The 16,952-nt window shown below is 35.7% G+C and overlaps 3 protein-coding genes, 4 non-coding genes and 1 pseudogene across 7 annotated transcripts; 2 read left to right on the top strand and 6 right to left on the bottom strand.

Moving 5' to 3' along the window:
• LOC107014617 (protein ASPARTIC PROTEASE IN GUARD CELL 1) lies at positions 1-2,096 on the top strand. Its single transcript, XM_015214604.2, has one exon. It carries the CDS (start codon positions 190-192, stop codon positions 1,648-1,650), a length of 1,461 nt encoding a protein of 486 aa, XP_015070090.1. The 5' UTR covers positions 1-189; the 3' UTR covers positions 1,651-2,096.
• A 3,210-nt stretch (positions 2,097-5,306) lies between these two features.
• On the bottom strand, positions 5,307-5,378 carry TRNAD-GUC. The gene has a single exon. It is a non-coding gene; the product is annotated as a tRNA-Asp (tRNA).
• An 89-nt stretch (positions 5,379-5,467) lies between these two features.
• Positions 5,468-5,539, bottom strand: TRNAD-GUC. The gene has a single exon. It is a non-coding gene; the product is annotated as a tRNA-Asp (tRNA).
• Positions 5,540-5,637: 98 nt separating this feature from the next.
• Positions 5,638-5,709, bottom strand: TRNAD-GUC. The gene has a single exon. It is a non-coding gene; the product is annotated as a tRNA-Asp (tRNA).
• Positions 5,710-5,807: 98 nt separating this feature from the next.
• TRNAD-GUC lies at positions 5,808-5,879 on the bottom strand. The gene has a single exon. It is a non-coding gene; the product is annotated as a tRNA-Asp (tRNA).
• Positions 5,880-6,713: 834 nt separating this feature from the next.
• LOC114073944 lies at positions 6,714-13,190 on the bottom strand (annotated as a pseudogene).
• LOC107012852 (MADS-box transcription factor 23-like) lies at positions 7,185-8,858 on the bottom strand. The gene is made up of 2 exons (XM_027915652.1): positions 8,333-8,858; positions 7,185-7,267 (listed from the first exon to the last, which is right to left on the bottom strand). Exons 1-2 carry the CDS (start codon positions 8,856-8,858, stop codon positions 7,185-7,187), a joined length of 609 nt encoding a protein of 202 aa, XP_027771453.1.
• Positions 13,191-14,618: 1,428 nt separating the features above from the next.
• LOC107013892 (transcriptional regulator DEF1-like) lies at positions 14,619-16,664 on the top strand. The gene is made up of 4 exons (XM_015213768.2): positions 14,619-15,707; positions 15,797-15,868; positions 16,011-16,223; positions 16,378-16,664. Exons 1-4 carry the CDS (start codon positions 14,828-14,830, stop codon positions 16,461-16,463), a joined length of 1,251 nt encoding a protein of 416 aa, XP_015069254.1. The 5' UTR covers positions 14,619-14,827; the 3' UTR covers positions 16,464-16,664.
• Positions 16,665-16,952: the final 288 nt, after the last annotated feature.

Raw genomic sequence — 16,952 nt, 5'->3', positions numbered from 1 at the left:
AAAACAGAGAGGGAGAGCAGGTATCAAGCTTCTTTCTCTGTTTTAAATGCTTTTGTATGGATTCAACAAGTCTGACGTGAGCCCCCTCCCTTCCTTTTATTTCCCCTCATCTTTAGGCTTTTCCATTCTCTACATATATTCACTTCTTCACTTTCTTTTCATTCATTCTTCAAATTTCCATTTAAAAAAATGGCTCAATTTTGCTTATTTCTTCTTTTAATCTCTCTTGTTTCTGTTCCCTGTGTTCTCTCTCGTTCTTTGTCATCTTCTTCACATCCTCACACCCAAATCTTCGATGTTGCAGCATCCATTGAGAAAACTGTTCAAGTTCTTACTCCTGCTACACAAAATTTTCAACAAGAAGCAATTAAGAGTACCCATTTTAATTCTTCTTCAATATCTGTATCAATTTATCCTCGTTCAGCTCTTGTTAAGCCCCGCCATAAAGATTATGCAGCTCTCACTCTTTCTCGACTTGAACGTGATTCGGCTCGAGTTTCTTCACTCACCATGAAGCTCCAGCTCGCGTTAAACAACTTTAATCACTCGGATCTCAAGCCGGTGGAGACCATGGTGCAGCCTGAGGACCTTCAGACTCCTATTACCTCTGGAGCTAGACAGGGGAGCGGTGAGTACTTTACTCGGCTCGGCTTGGGTCAACCGGTTAAGCAGTATTATATGGTGCTTGACACTGGCAGTGACATCACTTGGGTTCAATGTGAGCCGTGCTCTGATTGTTATCAGCAATCGGATCCAATTTTTAGCCCGTCGAGTTCTTCTACATACAGTCGGCTCTCTTGCGACGCAGCTCAGTGCTCGGCTCTTGAGGTTTCGGCTTGTGCTAGTAGTCAGTCGTGTCTCTACCAGGTCTCTTATGGAGACGGCTCGTTCACTGTTGGAGAGTTTGCAACTGAAACGGTCTCGTTTGGTGACTCTGGTTCTTTCTCTGAAGTTGCTATTGGTTGTGGCCATGATAACGAAGGGCTATTCGTCGGTGCCGCTGGCTTGATTGCCTTAGGCGGCGGCTCTTTATCTCTACCAACTCAAATCAAAGCGTCGTCGTTTTCCTACTGTTTCGTAGACCGTGATTCTGCTTCATCCTCAACGCTGGATTTTAATTCAGCCCGACCCGGTGACTCCGTAATCGCACCGTTACTCCGTAACTCGAGAAGGAGCACTTTCTTTTACGTCGGACTCACCGGAATCAGCGTCGGTGGGCAGATGCTGTCGATTCCGGCGTCGGTGTTTCAGGTGGACAGAAGTGGTAGCGGCGGGATAATTGTGGACTCCGGAACAGCGGTGACTCGGTTAAAGAGCACTGCTTACAATACTCTACGTGACTCGTTCAGGAAGTACACTCAGCATTTACCTTCCGCCGGGCAATTCGCACTGTTCGACACTTGCTACGACTTGTCGTCGATGAAAAGAGCGAGTGTTCCAACGCTGTCGTTCCATTTCTCCGGCGGTAAAGCATTGCCATTGCACCCGAAAAATTACCTAATCCCGGTGGATTCGTCGGGAAAATTCTGCTTGGCTTTTGCTCCGACGGATGGGTCGCTGTCAATTATTGGAAACTTACAGCAGCAAGGGACACGTGTCAGTTATGACCTGGCCAACAATCTTGTTGGATTTAGCCCCGACAAATGTTGAGTAAGAAATAGTAACACACTCTGCATCTCCATTCTCCAGTAACTGCTTTTACCAATATTAATTATTATCGTAAAAATATTAAAAGCAGTATACTTTGTTGTTAAGAGAAAAAAAAAAAAGAAGCAAATAAAGGGTAGGTGATGGATATTGGAGTTATATTAATTATGGATGGTAGGGTTGTTTTTTTAAAAAATTATGAATGTAATGGGTGTAGTTTTTTAATTACTCACAGGAAATTTGTAAGGTGAGAGATTGAAAAGTAGTTGGAAATTAAATGATTGTACTACTGTAATTATTAATTAATACTCCTGTATAAGGTTGGAAGGGAAGATGAGAATGGTTGAATATGAATTTAACTCTAGAAAGTGCTATTGACTGGTGAGCCTCATAAATACCATACCCAACTTTAAATGGAGTCATCTATTGTTACACATTATGGATAGTAAGTACTATACATTTTGAAAGGATTTTTTATTTTCTTGAACTTAAATTTATGTCACATATGACCTCGTTTAATAAAAAATACTCTCTATTCAAGGTTCGAAATTTCTTATTAAAAGAGAAGCAATAATATTTGAATATGGACAAGATGAGACCACTTGGGTGAGCATTTTGGAGGTATGTTGGAATAAAATATTTTTTTTAGATTGTGCATGAAATTCTGGGGAAGTGCATCAGCATTTTACGTCAGAATCAAATTAAAAACAAGCTAAGTTTTGTGATCAGTCATGAGGTGGTCTCTTCCCAGTTCCCATTGCAGTCTGTCTGGCTTTTGACTTGTTTTTTTCTGAGTAAATGGGGGGAAAGAGTGACGAAACTTTGATACAGGCCATGAGCTCTTAGCGTTACCCAACAAACCCAATACCAACTTTTCAACTATTCTTGGTCCATATGTCACATGCTGCTCAGAACTACCTTTTATCCTATAGCTTTGTGTTTGCACGGTAAATTAGTGATAAATTCAGAATTTTAAGTGTATTATTTTTTAAAAATGTGTTTGTCTTATTTTTTTATTTAATAATTATTTATTTGTTTTAAACTTTTCACATATATGTTTAAAATTATAAGATTAAAATATATTCTATATATCTTTAATTTAAAGTTATAAATATTCAAAAATATTATTCTCTCCATTTAAAAAAAATGATATTTTTTTCTTTTTAGTTTGTTTCAAAAAGAATAATCTTTTTCTTTTTTTGATAATATTTTAAAATCAGTTTTTAAAGGCCACAAGATCAAATGATAATGTCGTTCATTTAACTCAATTTTAATTTAGAACCACAAAATGCAAAAGTCTTCTTTATATTCTTAAAATTCCGTGTCACGTCAAACCAAGTAATTCTTTAGCTTTTGAACAGGAACTTGAAACATATGTTCGAAGCTATCTATACATAGTATTTGGTTAGACTCTAAATTATTGGGTTCTGTTGAGTACTCAAGATCCCAATTGTAGAATCGCCACTATGCAGAACGTATATTATTTATAGTTTGCCCTTTTTGACCACTCGGATACTCTTTCCTACTGTTCGAGTAATATTACTAGCACTGCAAATTTTGAGTGATTCACTTTAACTACTATATTATGGATATGTTCACAATTTTAAATTGGTGTATAAATGAAAAAAGAAAAATAATAACAATAACCAAGGGGATGGTCAGATTCTGTTACCAGTGAGTTTGAGTGACTAAGAATTTTTTTTTTTTTAACACAAGATCACTAATTAAGTCATTAATAAAATGACAAATTGGTCTAATTGAAGTTGAAGGGAGGTGGCTTAAGGGAGTTCACATGTTTGAGATTATTATAAAAAATATATATATAGGATAAATACAAAGAAGAATCTCCATTGGAGGAGACAACGTGTGGATATTGTCACTTACGAAGTAGGCCATACATGCCTTTAGTAGTGGGATCAGATACTATAAATGACTTGGACTCGGTCGGTAACCCTTTAATTTTGATGTCTTAATCTGCTTTAGCTTTATATACCCATGTTCAATCACAACTTGACAAGTATCCCAACATTAGTTGGCACAGATTAAGACATGAGCGAGTTGAACGTTTTTCGTTGAAAGGATTAAATTTGATAAAAAGAAACATATATAACTCATCAAAAGTTACTTTTCGTAACTGATTAAATATTTTTAGCAAAATTTCTGACACATTGATGAAGGACACCTTGCATGGGAATCAATCCTAGGATGATACTTTTAGTTCCCAAAACAAGCCTCACGGCTCACACAATATGCATAGGTTTTATGTGTGACAAAATAAAGTTGCTCGTGAGTGGACCGTATATATGAACTCAGTCCACCATAAGTTTTGCTCAAAGTTTTTTAAAAGATAATTATAAATAATTGCAAGTGAAATTTATCACTTGAAAAAGAAAATGAAGACAACTAGATACATACCATTGAGTAAATGTTATTTGCATTGTACGTGTATATAAGTTAGAGTGATTTTCGAATTAAGTGCAAAAAGAGGGACATCAGATAAGAATCCACTGCGCTCATGTTCTTTGGCTCACAGAGCTAATAGTCACTTACCATTCTTTGGCTGCTTGTGGTTTATCAGTTACTCATATTAGTTGGTACAATTTCCTTTTCCATTTCTTTGTCAAAACGTTCAATTCCCAAATTATTTGTATGGGTAGAAATAGAGTCTTCATAGTTGGATAAATCAGGAGATGATACATAATAATTAAAGTTCAACTGAATCTAGTTCAGTAAAGGTAACATCAGACATGTCATTAGATCGTAAAGGGTAAGACTGGGGATTCATAACAATGATGCAACTCCGGAACAACGAGATGATAAGCATATTAGTGACAAGTCAAGATAAGCGTTAACAACAACAACAGTACGTTCTGAAAGAATCTAAAGTTCATCCCAATTAAATCGTGTTGCACAAAAAGACGTTACTTGGGATTAGACTCTATATTTATTCCTTTCCCCTTACTTGTGGCACATCTGATTTTCATCACACATATACTATAATACGCTCACCCACTTTCCCAATTCCCCATCTTTCTCTTACTTTGTTTTTTTGAGTAGTCCGAATAATTTAACAATTCAGTGCATGCACCAATTTATATTTATTTACAATTATTTAAGTACTTTGTGAAGCTCATAGTAACACAAGCTAAGATAAAAATTTAGACACACATATTAAAAGGAAACTACAAAAATGATGCAAAATCAGAATAACGAGGAAGATCAGAACCAGAATCAGAAAAAGGAAAATACCTTTTCCGAAGAACACATTGAAAACGACACTGCTCCATTGACATATCTTTGGCAACATTTTAAAAAGTTCTGCGGAAGTGCTTCTGATCCAACTCCTCCAATATGATGGTACAATTAGGGTTTTAGTAAGGGAGGAGAAGAGGCGAACCAAAGGACCGTGGCGAGAAAATGCAAATACTACAGTCATCGAGCTTTCGATATATGGCCGGAATCGGAATTTAGTACCCGACGGAAGTTTGATATGATGGTGCAATTAGGGTTTTAGTAAGGGAAGAGAAGAGGCGGACCAAAGGACGGTAGCTAAAAAATGCATATACTACAGTCATCGAGCTTTAGATGTGTGGCCGGAATCGGAATTTAGTATCCGACGGAAGTTTGATCTGAATGCAGTTGAGCATTAAAAAAATGAACGCCGCTGCCGGGGATCGAACCCGGGTCACCCGCGTGACAGGCGGGAATACTTACCACTATACTACAACGACTTTGTTATGATGAAAGAGTAAAATATGTTAATTTCGATTTCTGCTTGATGAATCGGGAAAACCAGAGTCGCCGGCGGGGCAAAAAAGAACGCCGTTGCCGGGGATCGAACCCGGGTCACCCGCGTGACAGGCGGGAATACTTACCACTATACTACAACGACTTTGTTGACTTTGTTGTGATGCAAGAGTATAATATCTCAGTTTCGATTTCTGCTTGATGAATCGGAAAAACCAGAATCGCCGGCGAGGCATAAAAGATCGCCGTTGCCGGGGATCGAACCCGGGTCACCCGCGTGACAGGCGGGAATACTTACCACTATACTACAACGACTTTGTTGACTTTGTTGTGATGCAAGAGTATAATATCTCAGTTTCGATTTCTGCTTGATGAATCGGAAAAACCAGAATCGCCGGCGAGGCATAAAAGATCGCCGTTGCCGGGGATCGAACCCGGGTCACCCGCGTGACAGGCGGGAATACTTACCACTATACTACAACGACTTCGTTGACTTTGTTGTGATGCAAGAATATAATATCTCAGTTTCGATTTCTGCTTGATGAATCGGAAAAACCAGAGTCGCCGGCGAGGCAAAAAAGATCGCCGTTGCCGGGGATCGAACCCGGGTCACCCGCGTGATACTACAACGACATTAATACTATTATAAGCTTAGCATTTTATATATTGAGAATAAATATTCTTCAACATACTTCAAAAAGTTAAGGCTCTATAGCATTGCGAGTGCAGATGAACGTACTTGTAGGCTAGTGCCTCACGATTTTTAGTTTTTTACTGCCTACTTAAGTGCTATAGGACTAACAGGTTGGTATGTGAATGGAACCATAGGTTCCTATGCCGGGGTATAGTTATTTAAGTGGAAACAAAAAATTATCGGTGATTCAATTTAAGGCACATGAATAATAACAATTTTAATATAAATTTGGAAATATATGAGCTGCATAATTAAAAGAACATTTATAATGAGCTAGTATATAACTAGTGTGATTGACTGATTGTGATACCTAGTTGAAATATTGAAATCCAAACTTAACATGCAAAAATAAAAATCTCTGGTGAGATTTGCCATAAGACAGTAAAAGAAAATCATAATGAGCTACATAAAACTAATTGATTTTACTTTGTGTTGAGGTATATCTATTCGTTTAATAAATTGACGTTTTCATTTTACAATGTGAAATGCAAATCTAAATGACACAAGCCCTTCAAGCCATTCGTAGAAGAATGCAATTAAACACAAGTACAAGTGATTTCCGCATAGCAAAGAACATATATACTCGAACACTTATTAAAATAACATACACAATGTAATGGAGTGTACACAAAAAAGTTGTATCTGATAGATCTTTGGCTTAAAAATCAAGTATGTGAAGCAAATAAAGTAGCATATATTCCAACAATATTGAAAAGAGACCAGAAATAAAAAATAACATTATCAAGTCACTTATAAGGTATGTACACTTAATCTCATGTATTTGTAACTTCTTCACACTGTCAGTATATCTAACTTGTATCCTTTACTTCATACCAGATTTCATCGCATGGTCCTTCCATTCATTGTCGCGCTGTAACTGGACATGCACAAGAGTACCATGAGGAAAGAGAACGCAGGAAAACAGGAAGACACCTGCAGAACCAGGATCTCATTGATTTTTATACGAACTGAATTATACAATTAAAGTAACCTTCTTCAACCCATACACATTATATAGAGCTCCTATCTGCTCCCCGGTGATTGCAATGATTGCAGTGGAGCAGTTGATGAAATGAGAAGTACCTCAGGTAGTGTTTCAGTTTTGCTCATGATGCTCAAAGAAGCCAGAAATTGCTGCAGCAGGGTTTAAAGCAGCAACAACTGCTGTAGCCATTATGGCTGAGAAAAATTGTGATAGATTTGCAGTTGAAACAAGAAGAGAGGTACTGAGATATTTATCGATAACCATGCTCCATAGAGTATAGACACATAACAAAATCCAGTCTTTCATGGAAGAACTAAACATTTTAATATCAAATTATAATTTTTTAAGGGAAGTACTGATTAATGGTGAAGTGATATTGGTTTATAGTAAAACAAAAAGTCAAGTGGCTGATATTTTACCATGTCATTTCATGTTAAGATTTGAGCTTCTCAGAGGAAAGCTAGGAGTTGACATCCTAGTCTAGGAGGAGTGTTTATTATGTCTCAGGACCTGATTGTGTGCTAACAATTTCTAGAAGTGCTGAAACTCACTCAACAATTGTGGCTAAAATCGTGAGAGTTAATAACAAAATCGGATAACTGAATATTTGATTTTTAGGGATTTTTTTAATGTTAATTGTGAGTTTGTTTTCTAATTAAGAAAAATAGAGTTTAGACTGCTGTAATTTATATGCCATTTTGTAAGGTTTTAGCTGTATTCTATCAAATAAATTCATATTACAGACATTCCAACATCTCACAGAGCTAGCCTTGATGTAAAATGTAAATGCACCAACCTTGCTGGAGATGGAAAAATAGAAGAATATCAATGAATGTATGATCTACAGAAAAAGTCAATTGATTTACCAATCTAGACAACACTGAGCATCATTATAGACTAAAGATGAAACAAACGAAAACAAACTGACTTTATAACATAAGAACTCCATAACCTTCTATTTTTATGGTCTAAAACCTCAACACTTTTGATTTACCAATCTAGACAACACAGAGCATCAATATAGACTAAAGATGAAACAAACGAAAACAAACTGACTTTATAACATAAGAACTCCATAACCTTCTATTTTTATGGTCTAAAACCTCAATGGATGACTAAAGACTAACAACATGTGACTTAATAAAAAAAAATAACTGAATATATCAGAAGACTCGACCGCTGGTAAACTCTTCTCCAAGCATAATTCCAATGTCAAGAACACCAATTACCAACTACATGATAATTATGAGTTCAAGAACTCTCATCTTCTTCTGGCTCAGGGGCAACATTTAAATCAAACTTTAGATGCTCAGCCAGAATAGCATCTTGTGTTTCTTTTTTAATTTTCTCTACCCTCAACTTCAATGCCAACTTCTGCTCCTCCATGTGTTTATCTGGAGGTGCTTCTGAGCCAGAGTGCATAATCTTATACATTAGTTTTCGATTTTTTTCTTTCTCGTTCCATGCTTGTAATTCTTTATGGAGAGCTCCCAATACCTCAAAGCCGTTCATTTTTCCCTCAGCATGATCACGTTGGTGATCCTCTAGTTTCACTTTGAGATATTGATCGATGATTTCTTCTATACTTGTGGAACCATGGGAATATGGTTTTCCACTTGGTGAAAAGAGCATAACACCTACATCTGCTCCGGTCTGAGCTGCAAACTTATCTACATCTTGGAACAAAGTTCTTTTTCTTTTTGAGAAACTCACTGTGCGTGCTTTCTCGGATTCAATCAACTTCATTTCAATCTTTTGCTTACCTTTTTTGGTCTCATTTTCCATTGCAAAAGAAAATGATTGAAGAAGAAGATACAATGTTTTGGCTGAGCAATTTTGTGAGGGAAGCTTGTGTCTAATTTATAGTAGATTGCCAGGGGTATTGTCACGCTAACTACATGTTCTCATATTATGAGAATATTGTTATCACGTGTGTTGCCATTTTATTTATTGTTTTCACATTGTGACACTATTTGTCACATTTATTCAGTGTTTTCAATTATGCCATTCTATTACGTGATTACTATTATTCTCAACAAAAGATGCCTTTTTATTTGTTCCGCAATTGCAAAGTAACAACATTGAATTGAATTTAAAGATAAATGAAAACCAAATTGTTATTTTTATATAATGTTTTCATATTATGAATCTATTTGTCACGTATATTGCCGTGTTTATTTATAGTATTCATATTATGAGTATATTTCACGTGTTTTGTCACAGTTATTTAGTGTATTCATATTAATACCTTTAAGTTATTTACATTATAATGTTAATTCAAAATGGGAGCCTTGAATCAATGGTAAAATTGTCTTTATGTGACCTATAGGTTACATGTTCGAGTCATAGAAGCAACCACTAATACTTGCATTAGGGTAGATTGTTTACATCACACTCCTTGCCTGCGAGTTACGACCCTTCTCTGGACCTGATAAAGCGGGATGTTTTGTGCTTTGGACAATCCTTCTGTTGTATAATGCTTATTCTATACTATGAAATAAAAGGAAACATGTGAAATAACTATTTTTACTTTTTATTTTTAAGTACATTTTCTCCTGATGCGATTCAAGAAAAAAACCTCGACAACTCCAGCTCAATGAAACCTTATAAGATGATTTTACCCCTCTAATTAGTTACATTTGTTGTTACTTTTTTATTAATTGTGATTGCTTTAACTGAATTTATTGAACTAACTACTTACCTTTTTTGAGATCATCTTTATCACTTTCATTGTAATTTTCAAGATTTTCTTTAAGTAATATCAACGTTCTTTAAGCAATATCAACAATTGTGTGCCGGTAACACTAAATTCATAGTGCACACATTACAACTAGGGGTGTCAAATGGGCGGGTTGGGTTGAAATTGGAGATATTAAAATGGGTTAAGATAGAAATCGGGTTGGGTCTTGACCCTCCCAAGTTTACTTTGGGCTCAAATGCGGTTGGATTTAAATGGGCTAAAAAACGGGTTGGGTCTTGACCTACCCAATTTGACCCGATTAATCTCAATAATTTTGACATACTGATATTTAACTTTCATAATCACATTCAAATTTCCGCTCAAGATTTTTTTGAAAAAAGTAATAAATTGATAGATAAATCCTAAAATATGTTAAATAGATAATAATTCATATCTTTACTATAGGAACATATTAATAGATAAATCCTAAAATATGTTTAATTCTATTTGGTTAATTAAGCACATCCCACATTAGAAGATGAGATGAAGGTGCAATCTCCAAGGTGTCAAGATAGAGGTTTAGAGCTTCGAACTAAAATTACTGATACACCTTCCCAATATCATAGCTTTAATGATAAACTCTCTTTGAGTCTAGGTCAGGATTAGAAGTTATAGCCCTTAACTAACACAATTATTATTTGTTTCCCCTACATAAAAGATGTAACCCAGCGTATGTCAAACAAAGGAACAAGAGTTTGCAATCCAATCTTCTGGATATAAGTGAGAGAGTTTAACTTAATGTCATCACTCAACAAACTACTCATAGAATTTTGTCTGAAGAGAGAAGGCTTACTTGTTACCAAGAAGAAAACATCCACTCCTGAAGTAATCTTGTCTCTCAAACCTAGTTCCTTGTATCTTTGGTCCCTTTCCTATTATTATAGACAAAACAATTTGATAAGATGAGGACCAAGAACCTCCAATAGCACGAGTAAAATGGGTATGAAGCATGTACAGATTGAGAAATGGAAACAAGGGAAATACAGAAAATTGAAGGAAGCTATTGCACTGACTAGACAATGTAAAATTGTAATATGGGGAAATACAAAGCCGAAAACACATAGAAACAATTTAGAAAATGGAATCATAAATGTTTCTGCAATTTTTATGTATGGAACGTTAAAAATAGCACATGCTTTATGCTACTCTTATGAATTTAAATAGTTTGGAAGCTAATTCATAGGCCTCAAAAGAATGGACTTGGCAGATGGAGGCAAGTGGAACAACTAAGTTTTACTAACACCAACCTAACCCTGCCATCAGGGGAAAAAAAATTCAATTAAGATATGACAGAAAAATTGGGAACCTTCTTCGAGAAAGCTGCAAATGGATCCTCTTCTTACATCTTCTTGTATTTGGACTCCTCATCTAAGCTGAAACCACTTCCTAGGTCTTCTGCATACTGAGAATGAGAAAACAACATTTCAGAAGAAAAAGAAATTGAAGCAGACTGTGAAATCAACAATAAAATCATACAGGTCACCTTCTTTGATCCTCTTGAAATCACTCTCTCAGAATTATAATCTTGAACATAACAGATCTTTCCATAAAGTTTGACATTATCTGCTTTTGTTTTCTTAAGGTCTGAGGTCAACGCCCCTATCTTCTCGTTCAGACGTCTAATTTCCTAGAAAGATCAAGGTTTAATAACAATGATTCTGAGGTTTTATAGAAGGTAAGTAGGAAAACAGAAGAGAGATCATTTCAGAAATAAAGGGAAAAAAGAGTGCAACACTCTTTCAGTCTCCTGCAAGTGAGCCCCGAAACGGTCTCTTTAATATACGTCAATTTATTGAAAGCTCATATTCATAATATCGGAAAATTATAGCGTTTTAGAACTTCAAATATATGAATCAGAAGCATTGAACTTTTGCAAATCTAATCTTAAACATTAATAGATAACTCGATAACCTTATCCTTATTTGATGTTATCTATGATCCCCATCCAGTACTCTTCTCTCTCCACATCCATCCCTTGAACAGATGTCATTCATTTTTATCAATTGAACTTGTGTTTCATATGGTTGTAGATTAGTTTCTCATCACTTGTTCCTCCAACTCACAGAGGTCGATCGCCAAGGTCTCTTCAAGACCACTGGAGTTATGCAATCTTTTGGGGTAACCATAAGCGTTGTCCAAAAAGGAAGGTCTAACTGTTCGGTGACTAGTTCCTCAAAGGAGTCAGTTAGAGGAACAAGAGATGTAGTAAGTAGTAAGAGTTCACAATTTAAAACTTTTATCAGAACCCATATTGATCAACATCATATTCCATAGTGCTCTGACGTGTGTTACTTGAACCAATGGTCTTTCAAAAACAGCCTCTTCACCTCCCGAGGTAGGGATTAGATATGCCTACATTCAACCCTCCCTACACCCCGCTTTGTTGTTGATGATGGTGAATATCATTATACACAAAACAATCATATGAAAAAATTAATTACTGAGCTACAGACAAAAGTATGTAAAGAACTAAGTCACAGAAATCAGAAAGAAGCATACAATGCAAAATGAACATTTTTCTCTATTAAATTCACTTCATCACCAGCAATCCAAATCCAACTAAAACCCGAGCTAATTTCCCTTCTCTCATTCTATCTCTCTGTCCCAACATTTTACAGAAAAATGCGAAGCAACTTGACTAAGCAGTAGCTAAAAACCCGATTATTGCATCACATAAACTACCGATTATTAGAACAGAAACGCGAAACTGCTTTTGCCTTAGTTAAAGTGAACCAATCCCAAAATTAATACAAAAAATTTGACAAAATTTAACAGCAAAACCTACCACTGGGCCGGAAATATGCATCATAAAGTGATTAAACAGATATTGCGGCAACACATACCTCTCCAGTAGCTAGTGACAGCAGCAAGAGGAGTAGAAGAAGATGAAGTTTTCTCCTTCTTCAACTCTGATCCTCCTTCCTGAAGATCCATTGTTCACCTAAGCCTATCAATAATCAAAATTTGCTAGGTAACAGTCCGATGCGATGATGTAAAGAAAGTTGAACGATATTATTACTTTTTTATATAATAACCTCCCGTTGCAAAAGCTTCGCTACAGTATGAATACGACCCTTTTAATTTGAGTTGGCGGATAACAATGACTCTTAACTTTAAATTTATATCATTTTGCACTTAAATTTATATAAATTGAATAAATTGATACATTTATTTTACATGATATTTTATAGACAATTTATATCCTATGTAGCGTTTTATGTGTATCATGTCATGTAGGATACGTATATTCATTTGTTTAATTTTATACAAAATTAAGTTTCTAATTATTTACATCCAAAATTAAGAGTCATAATTGTCAGTTGACGTCAACTTAAAGATCATATTTATTTATTATGTCTTTATTTTACCTCTTCCATTAATCACTTTTACTTATTGTCTTATGAAGTACTATTTTTTTTCTCTTAAAATATGTGCAATTGTGGTCAAGTACTATTTAGTTTCTGAAAAGTTTCGTTGGCATAAATACTACTTTAGAATTTATGATTTAAATTTAATTTATAAGATGATATTTAATTAGATAGACAATTGTTTGTATATTGTACCTGATGAATTGTGCGCTATCTGAATCAATTAACTTATTTTAATTAGCAAGTATAAATGTAATTTTTAGTCGCAAATGATAAATGTGAATGATAAAATGTTATTTATAAATTGTTTAGCGTAATATATTAATCGCCGTTTGTATTTGTAATTCGCAGAAAGCAAAGAAAGTTTGATAGAAAGAAATTGATATGGCTCATCTGCAATTTGAGAAAAAATTGAAAAAACTAATGAGCATTTTACAAATTACAGAATTTCAGAAAATTGCTTATATATTGTACTTGTTACATTTTTACTTTATCCATAATGTGTCGTTAGAAAATCAATCTCGTATTTGTCATATCGTTGATAGGCGATAGCGTCAAGGAAAAAAATGAGATTTCACCTAACAACGATATACAATTGGATTGAAAGTAAATGTTAGGTAAAACTGTTCAATTTCAAATAATATTAAGGTAATTACGTCTTTTTCACTATTCGAAATTCCCAAATGTAAATGCAATACGCAAAATCAATACCTTATCAACTTTCTAGTTTCCGGAGATTAGTGATATAATTATACTTAAATCTTAATTACATCTTATCGTGTTTAAAATAATCATAAATATCATCAAAATAATGTAATGCTCTTGATTAGAGATCTCAAATTCAGATTCGATCCTGAGTCTTACCACTTATGCGATGCGACTATGGATGATGCTCATTTTATACGCGAGTCCCAATATTTGTTACTCAAGATACTTTAACAGTGCAAGTCTTTTACATATTATACTCAAAGTCCAAAGATGATTATTGGAATTGTACAATCAATATATTGAAAGTTATATAAGAAAAGTCGTCTCTCAGTGCTTCACAAGTGTACAAATATTTTAGGCTTTTAGTTGACTTTGAAGAAAGATGCTCACATTGCTTTGTGGACTAAGTCTTTGGTTTAGAGTTGTCATCGTCACGATACTACTAAATTTCCATAATAACTGCAATCACTTATTGGCATTGTGTAAATCAGGTCAAAGTTATCATTGTTTGACGATAGCAAATTTTGTTCATATCTCTACGTTTTTCTCATTGTATTGAATGATAATTTTCACGTTAATGCACCGACTAGCTATAAGCAAAGTAGAGCCAGAATTTGGAGTTTATAATTGAACCCGTACATGATATTGTAGCTTCGCCCCTGGCTATTAAGAAGGAAATTGAGTGTTCACATATTATTAGGAACTTAATAAATAGAGGCTACTTAAAGTAATAATATTCCCATTATCTCTATAGTTGACATCAATCAACTATGCAGGAACGTGGAATCAACATGTCCCTCAACAGCCAAATTTACCAAAACTAAACAATGAGCCTAGTGGGAGTTTTGGGAGCCAAATTTCCATAATTATTATTTCATGTCTATTAATAGTCTTGTATCAACTCAGATCCTTTTATTCAACAAAGAGAGGGAAGAGAGATGGGGCGTATTCATCAGTTTCAAGTTCAAAACCAAAATGATCAGCACCAGCTACAGCTTCGTCAAGATTACGCTTCTCAAGTGGAAAGTTTTGACCATTATCAAGCCCCTGAAACCATTGATGAAATACCTCCACCATCCATTGAGTCTTTCCATGAAGATCTTTATCCAGAAGAAAGTCAAGACGAACCATCACAAGAACTGACAATGCAAAGTGAATCACACGAAAAGTATGAGGACTCGGTACAACAACAACAATATGTACAGGCAGTGACCACACAGGTTTCTCAGCAAAATGGAAAGACTCAGAGACCAAGGAAGCAGCCTAAGCCCAAATCAGGGACTCTAAGGTCACCGATACACCCTAGCCAACACAACAGCTTTCCCATTCATGACCCTCAACCTCAAGCAGAAGCCTTTTCTACGCCTCAGTCTCAACCCCAGCCGCATCCCTTCCCACCTGCTCAAGATTACAACGAGCCGCATACCTTTCCTCCTATGCAAGAAGAAGAAGAAGAAACGGTGCCACAGGCCTTCCCTCCTGCTCAGGACAGTTATGAACCACATAGCTTTCCTCCAACTCCTAATAAAGTACATGCTTTTCCACCACCTCAAGTTGATCCCCAATTATATTCTAGACCACATGCATTTGTGCCTCAGAATCATAACGTGCCAGTTTTTGCTAGCTCTCAGCCTCAAGCAGGTACTAATTTTCCACAGCACAGTTTAGCGCAAGGTTCACAGATAGGAATGGGTATGGGACAATACCAACAAGGGATGCAACCAGCACCTCCTATGATGGGCATCCCCTTCAAGCCACTTCTTCCAACTGAATCTTGGAAGACTGGATTGTTTGATTGCATGGAAGACCCCACAAATGGTAAGCAATTATTTAATCTCATGCACTCAAGCACACACTTGCAAAAGTATAAGTTTCAATGTGATTTACTAACTAGTGCAAACTTTCAGCTCTCATCACAGCATGCTTCCCCTGCCTGACATTCGGACAGATTGCGGAGATTGTAGACTCTGGACAAACTCGTAAGTGATACATAGATAAGAAAACAAAAATGGAAATTCTTACACTTCATAGCAGTTGGGGTTCCTTGTGAATTTTCTCTACTTACATAATTATCTTCTATTAACTCTGGATACTCTCTCTCTTTTTTTGTCTATACTATAGCTTGTACCACTAGCGGCTTAATCTATGGGGCGATTCTTATGTTCATTGGAATGCCTTGCATAATGTCATGCACCTATCGTACAAAGCTGAGGAGCCAGTACGGGCTAATTGAATCACCGGCACCTGACTGGGTAATCCACTGCTTTTGTGAATGCTGTGCTCTCTGTCAAGAGTATCGAGAGCTTCACCACAGAGGACTTGACCCTTCCATTGGTAATTCTACTTACAACCTTATTTTATTTTTATAATCACAAGTATTGAGTTGCTAGGTCAATTGTATCATGGTCCTTATCTATAAATTATGAACCAGACCTCCGTTTTATGGGTTTCATATTTCTAAACTACATGGATTGTTCTTCATTGACAGGATGGCAAGGAAATCAGGCACAGAAACAGAACATGCAGTTACAACAAGCTATGGTCCCTCCAGTTCACCAAGCCATGATGGGCTGATTAATTTGTAGAAACTAAAGTATTTATATTGTGCTTCTCTCTAAATTTTGTTCTGGCTTTTAACTTTTCAGATCTTTGTCTATATGTATGTTTCTGTGTTCCTTTGCGATTTGTAATTCCCCAAATGGGAAAGAGAAATAATGCTAAATTTTGAAATGTTTCTGGGATTTTCATAATGAAGAACTATCTTTTAATGCAAAAGGAACTTTCATAGCTCATCATACGGCACCATTAATTCCCTTACTGAAGTTAGATGATAGTAGCAAGGCTAAGTACTTCAATTAGGTTCACTTTCCACTTACGTTATAGCTTAGATGATACTACTCTACTTATGAGAACAATTTTGATCTCTTTCCTGATATGAATCGTCTTGGGGCAACTATAGAAACAATGTTTATTTACACAATTCACTGCAATTCAAAACCAATGTTTATGTCTGTATATGCATATGTTCAAGATAGTTGCCATAAAAAATCAGAGATAGTTGCT

Source organism: Solanum pennellii, chromosome 3 (assembly GCF_001406875.1).
Source record: "Solanum pennellii chromosome 3, SPENNV200".
Taxonomy (NCBI): Eukaryota; Viridiplantae; Streptophyta; class Magnoliopsida; order Solanales; family Solanaceae; genus Solanum; species Solanum pennellii.
Note: the sequence above shows the minus strand (reverse complement) of the source record. Positions and strands in the feature narration are given on the sequence as shown.